Below are 14,758 nucleotides of genomic sequence, written 5' to 3'. Positions count from 1 at the left end.
TTCTTCTGTCCAGTGGTTCCTGAAGATCAATGAATCTATGAAACAAAAGACAACATTTTCAAAAGGGTCAAAGTCTTATTTTTAAAAGTGTTTTGGCCCGTAGGATCCTTGCTGAGAATCAATGAGAACTTAAGGTAAGAACATAAGAACATCCATACGAGTCAGAGCAAAGGTCCATCTATCCCCGTGTCCTATCTTCCGACAGTGGCCAATGTCAGGTTCTCCAGAGGGAATTATCAAGTGATCCACCCCCTGTCATCCGTTCTCAGCTTTTGGAGAACAGAGACCAGGACACCATCTCTGCTCCTAGTTCTTATGTTATGAGAAGGAATAAATAACACTTCCCTATTTACTTGCTCCACACCAGTCAGGATTTTATAGACTTCTATCATATCCCCCCTTAGTCATCTCTTTTCCAAGCTGAACAGTCCCAGTTCTCCTGATACAGAACCTGTCCCATACCCCTAATCATTTTTGTAGCCCTTTTCCAATTCCAATATATCTTTTTTGAGATAGGATAACCACATGTGCACGCAGTATTCAAGGTGTGGGCATACCATGGATATATATATAGAGGCAATATGGCATTTTCAGTCTTATTGTCTGTCCCTTTCTTAAAGATTCCCAGCATTCTGTTCCCTTTTTTGACGGCTGCTGCACATTGAGTGGATGTTTTCAGTGACTGCAAGATCTCTTTCTTGAGTGGAAACTGCTAATTTATATATGTGTAGTTGGGATTATGTTTTCCAATGTGCATTACTTTGCATTTAATAACACTGAATTTCATCTGCCATTTTGTTGCCCAGTCACCCAGTTTTGTGAAATACCTTTATAGCTCCTCACAATCTGCTTTGAACTTAATTATAGTGAGTAGTTTGGGATCATCTGAAAATTTTGCCACCTCACTGTTCATCCCTTTTTCCAGATGATTTATGAATATATTAAATACCACTGGTCCCATTACAGACCCCTGGGGGACACCTCTATGTACGTGCCTCCATTCTGAAAACTGAGTATTTATTCCTACCCTTTGTTTCCTATCTTTTAACCAGTTATTGAAGCATGTGAGGACCTTCCCTCATCTCATGACAGCTTACTTTGCTTAAGAGTCTTTGGTAAGGGATCTTGCCACAGGCTTTCTGAAACTCCAAGTACACTATATCCACTGGGTCACCCTTGTCCATATACTTTTTGACCCCCCAAAAGAATTCTGTTAGATTGCTGAGACATGATTTCCCTTTACAAGCATGTTGACTCTTCCCTAACAAATGATGTTCATATATGTGTGTGATAATTCAGTTCTTTACTATAGTTTCAACCAGATTAGCCTCTTTGTTGCTTTTCCCAAAATTATTGCGTGTTTTATTTTTATAGCCTCTCTAATCTTCCAGAACATTTCACAGTCCTATCACCATCCTGGCGAGGTGGTTGGTAGTATATCTCTACTGCTGTATTCTTATTATTCAAACATGGAATTACTATCCAATGAGATTCTCTGGTACAGTTTAGTTCATTTAAGATTTTTACTTCATTTGCCTCTACACTTTCTTTCACACATTGTGCCACTCTCCCACCAGCACGACCTGTTCTGTTCTTCCGATATATTTTGTAACCGGGTGTTACTGTGATTATCTTCATTCCACCAAGTTTCTGTGATGCCTGTTGTATCGATATCCTCATTTCACAGAAGGCACTCGAGTTCACCCATCTTATTATTCAGATTTCTAGTATTTGTGTATAAGAACTTAAATGTCACTTTTTAGCTGTCTGCATTATGTGTCGGGAGGACAAAGACTTTGAATTGGGGATGGGGTCCCAGGCTGGAGGAGAGTCCCAGGTTGTTCACTGAGGCTGTGTCACCTGCATGTACTATCTATCAGGGTGAAACATGGCTTGATTCAAACTCTGTTTAGTTTGTAGAACTCAGATTGTGAATTTACTTTTATTTGTTGGGTAACCAACTCTGATCTCTACTCTCGCTGCTTATAATCATTTTACGTCAGTCTGTAGTTAATAAACCTGTTTTATATTCCAGCTAAAACTGTGTGTTTGGTTGAAGTGCTGGGAAATCTCAGCTCAATTTACAAAAGCCAGTAAGTGTCATCTCCACATCATGGAAGAGGTGGACTGGGCAATGAACTGGCCAGGCTTCTAACCAAGGTAGGATTAGTTAGATTCTGGTGTGCAAAGCTGAGGAGCTGGAAGAAATTGGCTGGAGCCTCCCTATTGATGTTCATGAGTGGCTGGGAGAAGCATTCATGGAACTCAGCTGGGTGTGTCCCTGCCTGGGGATGGCTGTGTCAGTGCAGAGCCTGCCAGAGGTTTGTCACTTGATACACCTTTGCAGTGTGAGAGGGACATCCCAGGTTGGTGGGACAGAAGGCTCAGAGGTCCCACAGCCCAGCTTGCGCGCTGGGTACCCCCTCACAGTGGCTTTTTAAACTAATGACTTAATGAATCCTGATATTCCTGGCCAAAATTCACACAGTTTTCGCCCTTTGCAACGTCGCTGGCCGTTCTCCAGTGTCCAACAAATCCACCAGCCAGTCGTGGAGCAGACACTATGTTGTGTGGCTTACATCCAATGAAGTGAGAGATTCACAATCCACTCGCCACCTGGCAGGGTCTCTCCTGGATGTAGGAGGGTTGACCAGGGCCAAAGGCACACCCACGAATCATTCCTGACCCAGTGGCACTTCAGGGGCCCAAACTGGGTCTGGTGTGTCTCCAGGTGTTATCAGGCTGAATTTTTGCAATGATGCGGTCGCTCCTGCTCTGGGGCTGTGGCTACCCCGGATGTGGGCGATCGTCTATCTGCACAGCGTGTCTCAGACCCTTCGTCAAGAGAGGCCCCAGCGCTGAGCCGAGCTGTTTGAGGCTTGCCCCAAGCTGGCCACCTAGGAGGTTTTGCAGACTCAGCTTTGTGAGCATCTCTCACCCCCGCTGAGCCACCCCCCTGGACACTCTCACCCAAGGAGACAGTTTCCTGTCACCAGACAGAGTTCATGAGCAGGACAAGGGGAGCTGCACATGGTGTGTGTGTGTTGGAGCAATCAATTCTGAGATTCCGTGTCTGATTCCCCCAGGACATGGGTAAGAAAGTGAGATTAAACCTTCCAGCTTCAATGCTAGGCTCAAATCCACAATGGCCTCCCCAGATCTGTCTCTGCCCCGAACCCCACCTCTCAAAGCAGCCTCCTCAGATCTCTCCCTGTCCCCCCCACAGGTGCTGTACCCCCTGGCTTGAAGTGATTTCCATCATATACAGGGTTTATAGTTTGGTTCAGTGGCTCTCAGGCCCCACACTGTACAAATTGTTCCAGCAATCCTGACCCCACCCTACTTCCCACAGCAGCCCTCCCCTGTTCCTCCCTGTCACCTATATAAAGAGCCCCATGGCTCACCCCAGAGGTGGCCACATCTCAGTGGGAAAAGACTCTTTAGACCAGTGTCTCTTAACCTTTCCAGACATCTGTACCCCTTTCTGGATTCTCATTGGTCTTGTGTACCTCCAAGTTTCTCCTCACTTAAAAATGACTTGTTTACAAAAGCAGATATAAAAAGACAAGTGTCACAGCACACTATCACTGACAGATGGTTACTTCCTCATTTTGCCATGTAATTATAAAATAAATTGATTGGAATGTAAATGTACTTTCATTTCAGTGTATAGTAAATAGCCGTGCTTTTCAAACTTTTTTTCTGGGGACCTAGTTGAAGAAAACTGTTGATGCCCGCAACCCAATGGAGCTGGGAATGAGGGGGTTGGGGTGCGGGAGGGGCTCAGGGCTGGGGCAGAGGGTTGGGGTGCAGGGGGGTGTAGGCTGCTGGGTAAGGCCAGGAATGAGGGGTTTTGGAGGGGCTCAGGGCTGGGGCAGAGGGTTGGGGTGCAGGGGTGAGGGTTGCAGGGTGGGGCTGGGAATGAGGGGTTCAGGGGGTTGGGGTGTGAGGGGGGAGTCAGGGTTCTGGGCTGGGGTGCAGGGTCTGGGGTGGGCCTAGGGATGAGGGGTTTGGGGTGCAGGATGGGGATCCAGGTTGGGGAGGGGGATCAGGGCTGGAACAGGGAATTGGATTGTGGGGTTGGGTCGTGAGCTTACCTCGGGCAGCTCCCGGTCAGCAATGCAGCAGGGGTGCTAAGGCAGGCTTCCTGCCTCTCCTGGCACTGTGGACCACGCTCCGCCCTGGAAGCAGCCAGGAGCAGGCCTGGCTCCCAGGCAGAGGTGAGCAAGTGACTCTGCGTGGCTCTTACCTGCAAGCACCGCCTCACAGATCCCATTGGTCCTTTTCCAGCCAATGGGAGCGCGGAGCTGGTACTTGGGGCGAGGACAGAATGCAGAGCCTGTGGGTCCCTCACCTAGAAGCCGGACCTGCTGCTGGCCGCTTCGGGGGAGCAGCGCGGTGTCAGAACAGCTAGGGACCAGCCTGCCTTAGCCGGGACTTTTACCGGCCTGGTCGGTGCTGCTTTCCAGAGCAGCCACGACCCAGCGCCTGACATTCTGCGACCCAGAAATGGGTCGCAACCCACAGTTTGAAACCCACAGGCATATAGAGCAGATTAAAGAAGTCACGGCCTGTGTGAAATTAGAGTTTCTACTGACTTTGCTCGTGCTTTTTATGTAGCCTGTTGTAATTCTAGGCAAATATCTAGATGGCTTGAGGTACCCCCAGGAAGACCTCTGGGTACCCCCAGTTGTACACGGACTTCTGGTTGAGAATCACTTCTATAGACTGCTGCCCAAAGGCCCAGGGCTGACGACGGCAGTAAAACCATCTGGCCCGTAGATGGCAGCGTACGTGCAATTCAGGTGCTCGTGTAACAGCTGGGAGGGCTGGTCCCAGACTATAGATTATTACACTGACATTTACAGTGTAAGGGGCTATGGACGCAGGGCTGGGCTAGCAGGGGGCTGTGGGTCAGGAGTGAAAGGCACCGACAGAGCTAGGGGTGGAGGGAGCCCAGGGCTGGTTTAGCACCTGGACGGTGGAAATCAGGTTGAACAAAGGGGGCAGCTGAAGGTCATGCGGCGAGGAAGTGTCTGGAGCGTTTTCTGGTCGTGTGCACTGAAAGCCGGCCACGGAGCTGCTAAGACAACGACCTTTACCTGTTCAGCACCTGTAACCCAACACCCGGCCAGCACAGACGGTGCGGAGAGACTGAAACCCAGCCGGCCTCTGGCACCTGCAGATAGCAACAACCTGTTAATTTCTCACCGTCTGGCCTCAGCGCCCCAGGCTGGCTCAGGGGGGCAGGGAATGGGGCATGGTGGCCTTTCCCCTCTAGGGAGCTTTAGCTCTCATCCAGCCCCAGGGCAGGGACTGGCTGGCTCGGGGGGGACGGGAAGGGGGCAGGGAATGGGGCATGTGGCCTTTCCCCTCTAGGGAGCTTTAGCTGTCATCCAGCCCCAGGGCAGGGACTGGCTGGCTCGGGGGGGACGGGAAGGGGGCAGGGAATGGGGCATGTGGCCTTTCCCCTCTAGGGAGCTTTAGCTGTCATCCAGCCCCAGGGCAGGGACTGGCTGGCTCGGGGGGGACGGGAAGGGGGCAGGGAATGGGGCATGGGTCTGTTCCCCTCTAGGGGGTGCCGGCTCCCACCAGGCTCCAGGCCAGGGACCGGCTGGCTCACAGGGGGGTCATGGGACATGGGGCCTGTCCCCTCTAGCGGGCACTGGCTCTGATCCAGCCCCAGGGCAGGGACTGGCTGGCTTGGGGGGTGGTCAATGGGGCACAGGCCCTTTCCCCTCTAGGGGGCGCAAGCTCTGATCTAACCCCGGGGCAAGGGACTGGCTGATATCAACATTGGTCCATTGAACATAATGGGGCCAAATCCCCACCTGGGGTCAATTGGCTGTATCTCCACTGGTGTCAATGGGCCAGATTCAAGTCAATGGAACTGTCCTGATTTGGTCTACCTGGGTCATGTAGCTTTGCATGCCCCATGCCACCAGCCATACCCCTTCAGATGTTTACCCCCTGCCCTGTAGCCCAATAAAACATTGGCAAAAGTTGAGTCTGAGATTTCACGTGCAGACAAAACCAAGTCTGTCACAAGTGGCTACTTATAATTCTTTACCTGGGAGACTGTGTAAACTCAGTGACTCTTTACAACATCCAGCTACGTGAACAAACCAGATCGCACATTTCATCTGAAATCCCCAGCTGCTGGAGGCATGTGACTGGGGAAAATCTCAGCCCTCACTACCACAAACAAACAGTTTCGAGCCCTCATAGTTTGAGGTGAGGAGCTGGAAAACATGAATCCAAAAGAACCAGAAATTCAATAAAAGGACCTCAAACTGATCATTATTATTCAAATCTCATGATTTTTAAGGCAATTTTGTGATTTTTTTCAGGGGCGCTGAGCTCATGATTTTTTATCCTTTTGGGTTGGCAACAGGAGCCGGTTGGAATTTGTGTCCCATGGGAAATTCTGACAGGTCCAAATTTTCTTTCACCCAAAGCTGAAATTTCAAAATTCCCCAGAAACCAAGCATTGGTTCAGAAATAGCAGAACGCCTTTACAAAACATTTTGCTTTGATCACATAGAAGTGCTTCATTGCAGTGTTTTTTTTAAATCTATTATATTAGAATCATAGGAAGGGGCTCCCATAGTCCATCCCCAGTGCTCAAGCAGGACCACGTCAACTTAGACCGGCCCTGACCGGTGACTGTCCAACCTAGTCTTAAAATCCTCCAGTGACAGGGATTCCACAACCTCCCTTGGGAGCTGATTCCCAAGCTGAACTGCCCTGAGAGACAGTTTTTCCTAATATCTAACCTCCACCAACCTTGCTGCAGATTAAGCCCATTTGCTTCGTGTTCTACCTTCAGTGGACATGGAGAACAATTGATCCCAGTCCTCTTTACAACAGCCCTTCCCACCACTGAGAACTATTATCAGATCCCTCCTTGGTCTGGGAAACTGAGGCACAGACTGGTGACTACTTTCCCCAAGGACACCCAGCCAGCCAGAGGCTGACGTTGGAATAAAACCCAGGTCTCCTGAATCCCTATCCAATATATAATGGTGTATATTTTTCACAGCGAGGGCAATTCACCATTGGAACAGTTTACAAAGGGTCATGGTGGAGCCTCCATCACTGGCCATTTTTAAATCAAGATGGGATTTTTTTTTCCCTAAAAGCTCCGCTCTAGATTAACTACAGATCAATTCAGGACAGTTCTCTGGCCTACGTTACAAAGGAGGTGAGACGAAATGACCACAACAGGCCCTTCTGGCCTTGAAATCTGGGAGTCTATAAAGATGTATTTTATTTAGGCTGGGAAGGATTCGGTTGTTATCGGCCATTGTCGGTAAATGTCAGTTTCACTGTACACACACCAAAAAATATTTTCAGCCGTAATCATTGAAATGTACAGATGGGCAAAGTCAGAAAAACACTGCTTGTGATCTTCTTTGAGGTTGGTTGAAGGCGATTTACTTTGCATAGTCTGTCATGTGATGTTGATTTGTATTTGAACGGCTGTAAAGCTTTGAACTTCGTGAATCCCATTATCTACTGCCATTAAATAGTCATTGTCTCCCCGCCCTCCCCATACTTCCCTGCCACGGTGAGATGCAAAGTCGATCAGAAAAAGTCTCACATGGGTATTTAAAAACAAACCGTGTCATAAAACAATAAAACTGGAATCCTGCCAACTCTCCTTGGATATTAATTATATAAAAATCAACACAATAAAGACACAGTGAAACGCCTCAGCTTTAACTGTTTGATAATTTTGCTTCAAAAATTCCAACAAAAATTGATTCCTGCCCCAAAATGTCTCCATATTGTCAAATCAGTGATTTCTGATGGGAAACTGCTCCGCTGGAAAATTTTGAACCATCTCCCTTGGCAACACTTCAGCTGTCACCTGCCTTCTACCAGTCGGGGTCCATCTATACTGCAGCTGGAGGTGAGATTCTCAACTCGGGGAGACACCTCCCCTGCTAGCCATGTAGCCCAGTGATGTGATCCTGTCCCAGACCCTAGGTACATCCTCAGGGCAACCAGCCCCACTAGCTGTGGCTAAATCGTCTATTTTAAGCATGCTACCTCCATCGAAGCTAGCGCAGGTATGTCTACTCACATTGGGTATTACACTAAGGGGTACAGGGCAGCCCAGCACCCTGATTTTTCTGGGAACTCTTTGTTCTTTTGAACCCAGCGGTTTGCTAATATTCTGGGCCTGGTGGGGTTGCAAGTTCCATTAGGAGGAGAAATTGATGCTCTGAATCAGGTCCATTCTTTGGTACAATCTTGTTTATTTACTGAGAACACACACACACTCTCCTTATTCCCCAACTGTTGTAGAAACAAGGGGCAGCAGGCAGCTTCCTTGCACCACAATGCCCATGCCTGCCTCTCCAGCAGGCTTTGTGCCCAAGAAACTGCCCCTCTGTTCCCTTTCTGGGTCTCACACAGATCTCCTGTTCAAGACTCCCTGCCTCCCATGCAATTTGTGACTGTCTCTCACACACAGTTCCAACTCCACAGGAAGCCGTTCTGAAATAATCTGTAGATCTGAGCAGCTATTTCCTGGCCTGCAACATTTTAAGGGGAGATTTTGAAAAATTTGCCAGTGCAAAATGGGGAGGAAACATAATAAATCTCAAAAATATTCACAAACATGAAAATCAGGGGGTGGGGGATTTCAATTTGGGTCGATCAAAATATTTTGGTTTGATCATTTCAACATTTTTCATTTTAAAGTTTGACCATCTGAAAACTTTTTAAAAACACAAGTGAGCCTAAATTTAAAAAGAAAAAAAAATTTGGGGCCAGAAATGTGGAATTTTCATTTTGGACATTTCAAAACGTGAGCTGGCGACAACTTTGAAAGTTTTCTTCCAAAACTTTTTTGAGTCAAGAAACTCCACAAAACTGAGCCATTCACACAAAGGCCAACAGTTTTGATGAAGCTGTCTCATAATCTCTAACATAGATAGACCCCGAACGAGATCAAAGCCCTCCATTGTCCTGAGCACTGCACAGACACCCAGTGAGTGACTGTCCATGCCCCAGTGTGTTTACAGTCTAAATAGACAACAGAAGGATTATTACCCTTATTTTATAGATGAAGAAATTGAAGCAGAAGGTGAGAGACTGATTCGGAGATTGGTCTTAGCTCACACACATAACGAAATAACGAGAGACCTGAAAAATAGAATCCAGGAGTTCTGACTCCACACTCACCCTGCCCTAACCCATTAGACTCTGTTCCCTTCCCAGATCTGGGGATAGAACCCAGGAGTCCCAAGTCCTCCACTCTCAGCTAGTCCGTCTAGTGCTCTGTGATGCCTCCATCTCACTTGATCCCTCCTCTTCCTCAGCCAGGGCCCTGCGGAAGATGCCCAGGAAGGAGCCCCTCCGGCGCCCCTTGCTCCGGGTGAACCCCACCAGCCCATACAGCACAGGATTGAGACAGCTATGGAGGTAGGCCAAGGCGTTGGCCAGCTTGAGCGCCACGCCCCAGATCTCTTTCTTGTTCTGGTACGTACTGAGCAGCACCAGGACGTGATGGGGCAACCAGCAAACAAAGAAGAGAGCCACCACAGCCAGCACCAAGGCGAAGGTCCGCTGGGAACCCACCCAGCTTCTTCTCCTCAGCTTCCAGATCAAGACCACATAGGACGTGGCAATGATGGCAAAAGGGACCAGAAACCCCCCCAGGAACCGGCTCAACCTCAGGGGCATCTCGACGAAATGCCGCAGGTCTGTCCGGTAGACGCAGAAGGACTCCCCCCGTTTGGTCTCCACGTCCCTGACCACCAGGTAGGGGATGCTGAAGCAGATGGCCAGGATCCAGGCCCCAGTGATCAGCCAACACCCAAGCCTGGGCCTGTGGTGGTTCCGGACCCAGACGGGCTGAGCCACCAGCAGGCAACGATGGAGGCTGATGAGGGTGAGCACGAAGACGCCGGCGAAGACGACCAAGTAGCGAGTGAAGGAGTGAAGCTTGCAGAGGGCTTGGCCGAAGGGCCAGCGGGACCTCAAGACCTCCTGGACGATGGCGGGGATGCGCCCAGCGGAGAAGAGCAGGTCGGCCACAGCCAGGTGGAGGTAGCAGGCTGAAGGGAAGGTGGGTGGCCCGGCCCGGCCGGCCGTGGTGATCCAGATCACCAGTCCATTGCCGGCCAGGCCCAGGCCCAAAACCAGGGCATTGGTGCTGATGGCGATGAGCCGCATGGCGTCCTCCACAGCCCCTGTGGCGTTGTGGGGGGCACGGGAGCCGTTCATGGCTAGGAGGTGAGGGAGGCTGCTGGGGGTGTGTGAAAGAGTCCCAGTGAGACACTGGCCACAGGACCCCCTCGTTCCCTCAAACTGCCACATCTCCTATGGCCCCAGCCTCCTCACACTTCCACGCGTCCCCCACCTTCCCAAAATCCCCCCTCTCCCTGGACTCCCAGTCCCTCCTCCCAACCCCCCCACTGCTCCATGCCCCCAACCCCTCATTCCCCAGCTTCCCAAACTCCTGGCCCCCTCATTCCCCCATCATGCTGCTCCTCCCCCACAAACTCTATCCCCATCCCCCACCCACACTCCCAGCCTCCCCGTCCCGGAAAAAGTGTTGGGAAACCACACGGCTCTGTGGTCTCAAAGTCACCACCACAACGTCCCTTCTTTTGGGCCTAGATTACCAGATTCCGACCCCAAGGGCACTGAGCCAACCCCTGCCCCCACCCCTCACAAGCAGGGGAAGGGACCACCACCCAGGTGTGCAAAGTGCACCAGCGCTCTTACGAAACCTGGGAACTGCCAGTTATGCAGGTGCTCTAACCACTAGGATCTCCTCCCTCCTCTTCCCTCCCAGAGCTTGGGAAAGAACCCAGGGGTCCTAGCTCCAGTCAGCCCCCGCTCTAACCATTAGACCCCACTCCCCTTCCAGAGCCAGGGATAGAACCCAGGAGTTCAGACTCCCAGCTGCCTCCTCATGCTCTAACCACTAGATACCACTTCCCTCCCTTCCCAGAGCCAGGGGTCCTGACTCGTAGCCCTCTTTGCGCAAAGGGAATCCAAGCTTACCTCGCTATGTATTGAGTGGGCAGCAGGGGAAAGGCGCAACCTCTTCCCCTACCACCGCCGGAGCTGTTGAGGGCCTAGGGCAGCTCAGCTCCCTCGTGGGGTTGGGTCCCACATCTGAAGGGTTCCTCTGAGCAAGGGGCACTTCCCCTTCCAGAGCCTGGCGGAAGGACCCAGGTCACACATCTTGGTTCCCAACACAGCAGTTTCCCAACCTGCGCTGCACCGGGCAGACAGCCTCTGCAGATCCCTGACCTGGCCTTGCCCTGTGCAGATCCCAGCTCCCCCTCGGCAGATCCCTCAACTAGTTTTACCCTTCACAGCTCCCAGCTTGTCCCCGAGCTGGATCCCAGCTCCTCTTCCCCTCGCCCCATGCAGATCCCAGCGCCCCCCCCCACCTCGGCAGACCCCAGTGGCAGATGTGGAACCAGCCCATTCCTGGAGCCCAGTGAGCAGATGGCCAGCAGCTCCCCTTGCACATGGCTCTGCCTGCAGCGGGGAGGGGGTGGGGGGAAAGTGTTCAGACACCTGCTTGCAAAAGAGACTTCCGGGCTCATCGCACTGCTGCAGGGTGTTGCACAAAGACAGTGTTACAGGGAAGTGGGGTGGGGGTATTGTAGCAGAGGCTGGCCCTCAGTGTGTTGCTGGGATCAATAAGCTGGAGAGGTTAAAGCATGGAATACATCACTCTCCTCTTAGAGCCAAAGACAGAACCCAGGAGTCCTGGCTCCCAGCCCCCCTTGCTCTAATCACTAGACCCTACAACCCTGCCAAAGCTGGGCAGGAACCCAGGAGTCCTGGCTCCCAGGCCTCCCTGCTCTGACCCACTAGACTCTATGACCCTCCCAAAGCTGGGGATGAAACCCAGGAGTCCTGCACCCCATCTCTGCCCCCAACCACTAAACCCCTCTCCCCTCACAGAGCTCGGAAAAGAATCCATGAGTTCTGAACTGAGGATAATTGAGCTATACTGATTTATATCAACACAAGATCTGGCTTGTTCACTCCAATCTTCCACTGGATTTTGGGATCAATTTCCCAAACTAGTGATTTTCAGTGTCTCCATGGTTGGGGGTGTGATGTCCATCCTGACACCACTTACAGGGGACAGGTTTTCAGAGAATCACGACTCAGCTCTTTCTGAAAAGCAGGGTTCTTTAAAGGAGTTGCATGTCAGGAACCTCCAGAATTTACAGGCAACCAATATGATGGACCACTTTAGAAAGCGGAGGTCTGTAGCCCTTGGTGTTTTTGTAAGAATCTCCTGCAATGAAGCCACAGAACTTGGACTTCTGAAAAAACACAGCTATAGAGAGATCATTGGTCCATGCACTTCGTCAGCAGAATGGAGAGTCTTCTCTATTTTAGATACAGCAGCAGGAGGGGTTTTCTTTTAATTAGATCATTGTTCTGGATATTTAAAAACATTGATAGACCTAGAACCATGAGGTTATACAACCAGACAGGAGCCTAGAACCCCACCATTAAATCATTGACTGGCTTTAGAACTGATGACATTCTAGAACAAACGGTATCTGATCAGGTTTTAATATTTTGAGAGCACAGAAGTTTCTAGAAACAGACAGGATTCTGGAACCCACAAGACACCACAAAGGTTTAAATCATTCAGAAATCATGATTTTAGTACTAGTCAGAAACCTAGAGCCCACAGGACCGTACCTGGCTTTGGCACATTGAGAAATCTGGAACTCATAGGATATTATGCTATGCAAAACTATTTGGATATATAAAAACTACAAAGATTGTAGCCCCAGCCTGGAATCTAGAACCCATGGGAGCCTATTGAGTTTAAAACCATTTATAGACATGGCACCTCCTGGGTTCTAGAACCAAACAGGGACCTGGAACCTTCTGGACCCTACTGGGTTTTTTAAACAAACACACATGATTATGATGCCAGCTAGGAATCTAGAACCCAAGGGACTCTATTCAGTTTTAAAACATCGAGACACATGGAACTCATGTTCAGAATAGCCAAGTCTCTAGAACCCACAAGATTCCAAGTTTTTCTCCATTTCCATGGTGTCAATTTCTGGCCCATGTCTCCTACTAGATTCTGGTCCAGATCCTCATCAAAAGCTGCTTTGACCAGAACAAACAGAGACCTCCTTGCTACCTGCTGGAATGTCCCCTCTACAAAAAGGTAGAGGACTGGAGTGAAATACGTTGAAGCAGAACATGATGATGATGATGACCTGTCATTGACTATGGCACATTTCTGTAGAACATCAAGCCATAGTAGAGATGGTAGGGCACCCAGCAGAGGAAGAAGGACACCCCCCCAGCCACCATTACTTTGAAGGGCTTCCCACTCTGTGCCAGGTCTTTCACCTTCAGCTCCAGCCCCATGCAGACGTAGCAGCCCACGATGGTGCAGAAGGGCAGCAGGAAGCCCAGCAGGAACCGGACTGTGGAGACGGCCAGGTGGCCCTGTCTGCCCAGGTCCTGCCTCTTGGCTCCATTCCAGTCTCTGGAGAGGGTGTAATTATTGATGCAGGTGATCCTGCCCGCAACCACATGGGTGTCCCGGAAAGCTAGATAGGGAGTGCTGAGAGTGAAGGAGACCAGCCACACACCTGCGGCCAGTTTCCGTGCCTGGGCCAGATGGGGTGGCAGGTGAGTGTGTCACAATGAGACTGATAAGAGCGAGAAGGAAGACAGAGGAGAACATGTCCATAGAGATGCAGGAGCTTGCACATAGCCATGCCGAACACCTAGTGGAAATCCAGGAGGAAGTAGACAGCGAAGAAAGGGATCAGCAGGGTGAAGAGGAGGTAGCAGGAAACCAGGTGAAGGAAGAAGAGCTTCGTCACCATCCTCCTCATCTTCAGCCCGAGCACCCACAGGTACAGCCCGTTCCCCACCACACCCACTGGCAAAGTGGTGAAAAGCAGCATGGCCGCAGCCAGGTGAGTGGCCCCTCATGGCTGCTGGGGTCTGTCTGGAATTCACCCCCGTGATTGGTTGGAGAGTTGTGTTGCCCTGGTCCATGGTGCCCTGGGGAGAGATAGAAGAGGGATTGGAAGAGATGACAGAAGAGGGAAAAAGGGGGAGGGGAAGAGGAGGAAGGGAGAAATAAGAGGGGGTTAGGAAGGCACCATTGGAGTGGGCCTCTCTGGGTACCCTCTGGTCCTCCAGAATATCCAGACTTGGTATTCTCAGCAACTGGGCCATGGCTGGTGGAACTCACTGCCACAAGATAGAGCTATGGGAGGGAGCTGGGGGAACAGAGTGATAGTGAAAACGGGAGGAGAAGAAGGAGTGGGGGAAGGGAAATTGTCTATGGGCTGAAACCCACAGCTACACAGAGAATGCTTCGTGTCTTTAATCTGGGGGGACTGGCTGGCTCAAGAGCGTGGGGCACATGTTCTCACTTACCATGTAGTCCGGAGGTTATTTTCCCCAGAAAGTTGGGTTCCCCTCAGGGGGTTCACAGTTCCAGGGCTGAGTTATGAAACTCTGAGGAGGGCTGCGCATTGCACCGAGAACAGGAAGTGGAAGCATTTCACCTAGGGATGCACCCACAACATGTTGATAACACACAGGAGCCCTCGATTCTCTTTTTCTGGCTCCCAGTCGCCCACTGCTCTCATCCCGTAGACCCCACTTTCCCTCTCAGAGCTAGGGAGAGCACCCAGGAGTCCTGGCTCTCAGCCTCCCCCCTCTTCCCCCCCCAACCACTAGACTCCCCTCTCTTCCTTGGGCAGGAGTTTTG

The 14,758-nt window shown here is 50.7% G+C and overlaps 1 protein-coding gene and 1 pseudogene across 2 annotated transcripts; both read right to left on the bottom strand.

Annotated features, from left to right (window-relative positions):
• Positions 1-8,729: 8,729 nt before the first annotated feature.
• On the bottom strand, positions 8,730-11,489 carry LOC115640498 (C3a anaphylatoxin chemotactic receptor-like). 2 transcript variants are annotated; one of them, XM_030543316.1, is made up of 3 exons: positions 11,421-11,489; positions 11,026-11,182; positions 8,730-10,261 (listed from the first exon to the last, which is right to left on the bottom strand). In XM_030543316.1, the coding sequence occupies exon 3, from the start codon at positions 10,237-10,239 to the stop codon at positions 9,271-9,273; it is 969 nt and encodes a 322-aa protein (XP_030399176.1). In that variant the 5' UTR covers positions 10,240-10,261; positions 11,026-11,182; positions 11,421-11,489; the 3' UTR covers positions 8,730-9,270. The 2 variants fall into 2 exon arrangements, with proteins under 2 accessions (XP_030399176.1, XP_030399178.1); XM_030543318.1 differs by lacking the exon at positions 11,421-11,489 and having other exon boundaries at positions 8,730-10,258; positions 11,026-11,308.
• A 1,280-nt stretch (positions 11,490-12,769) lies between these two features.
• On the bottom strand, positions 12,770-14,656 carry LOC115640493 (annotated as a pseudogene).
• Positions 14,657-14,758: the final 102 nt, after the last annotated feature.

This window comes from Gopherus evgoodei, unplaced genomic scaffold (assembly GCF_007399415.2).
Source record: "Gopherus evgoodei ecotype Sinaloan lineage unplaced genomic scaffold, rGopEvg1_v1.p scaffold_31_arrow_ctg1, whole genome shotgun sequence".
NCBI classification, from domain to species: Eukaryota; Metazoa; Chordata; order Testudines; family Testudinidae; genus Gopherus; species Gopherus evgoodei.
The sequence above is the reverse complement of the archived record's forward strand: the minus strand, read 5'-3'. Positions and strand labels throughout refer to the sequence as shown.

Excerpts from the sequence above, each read along its gene's own strand:
- LOC115640498 (XM_030543316.1), bottom strand. The coding sequence starts at position 10,239 with ATGAACGGCTCCCGTGCCCCCCACAACGCCACAGGGGCTGTGGAGGAC.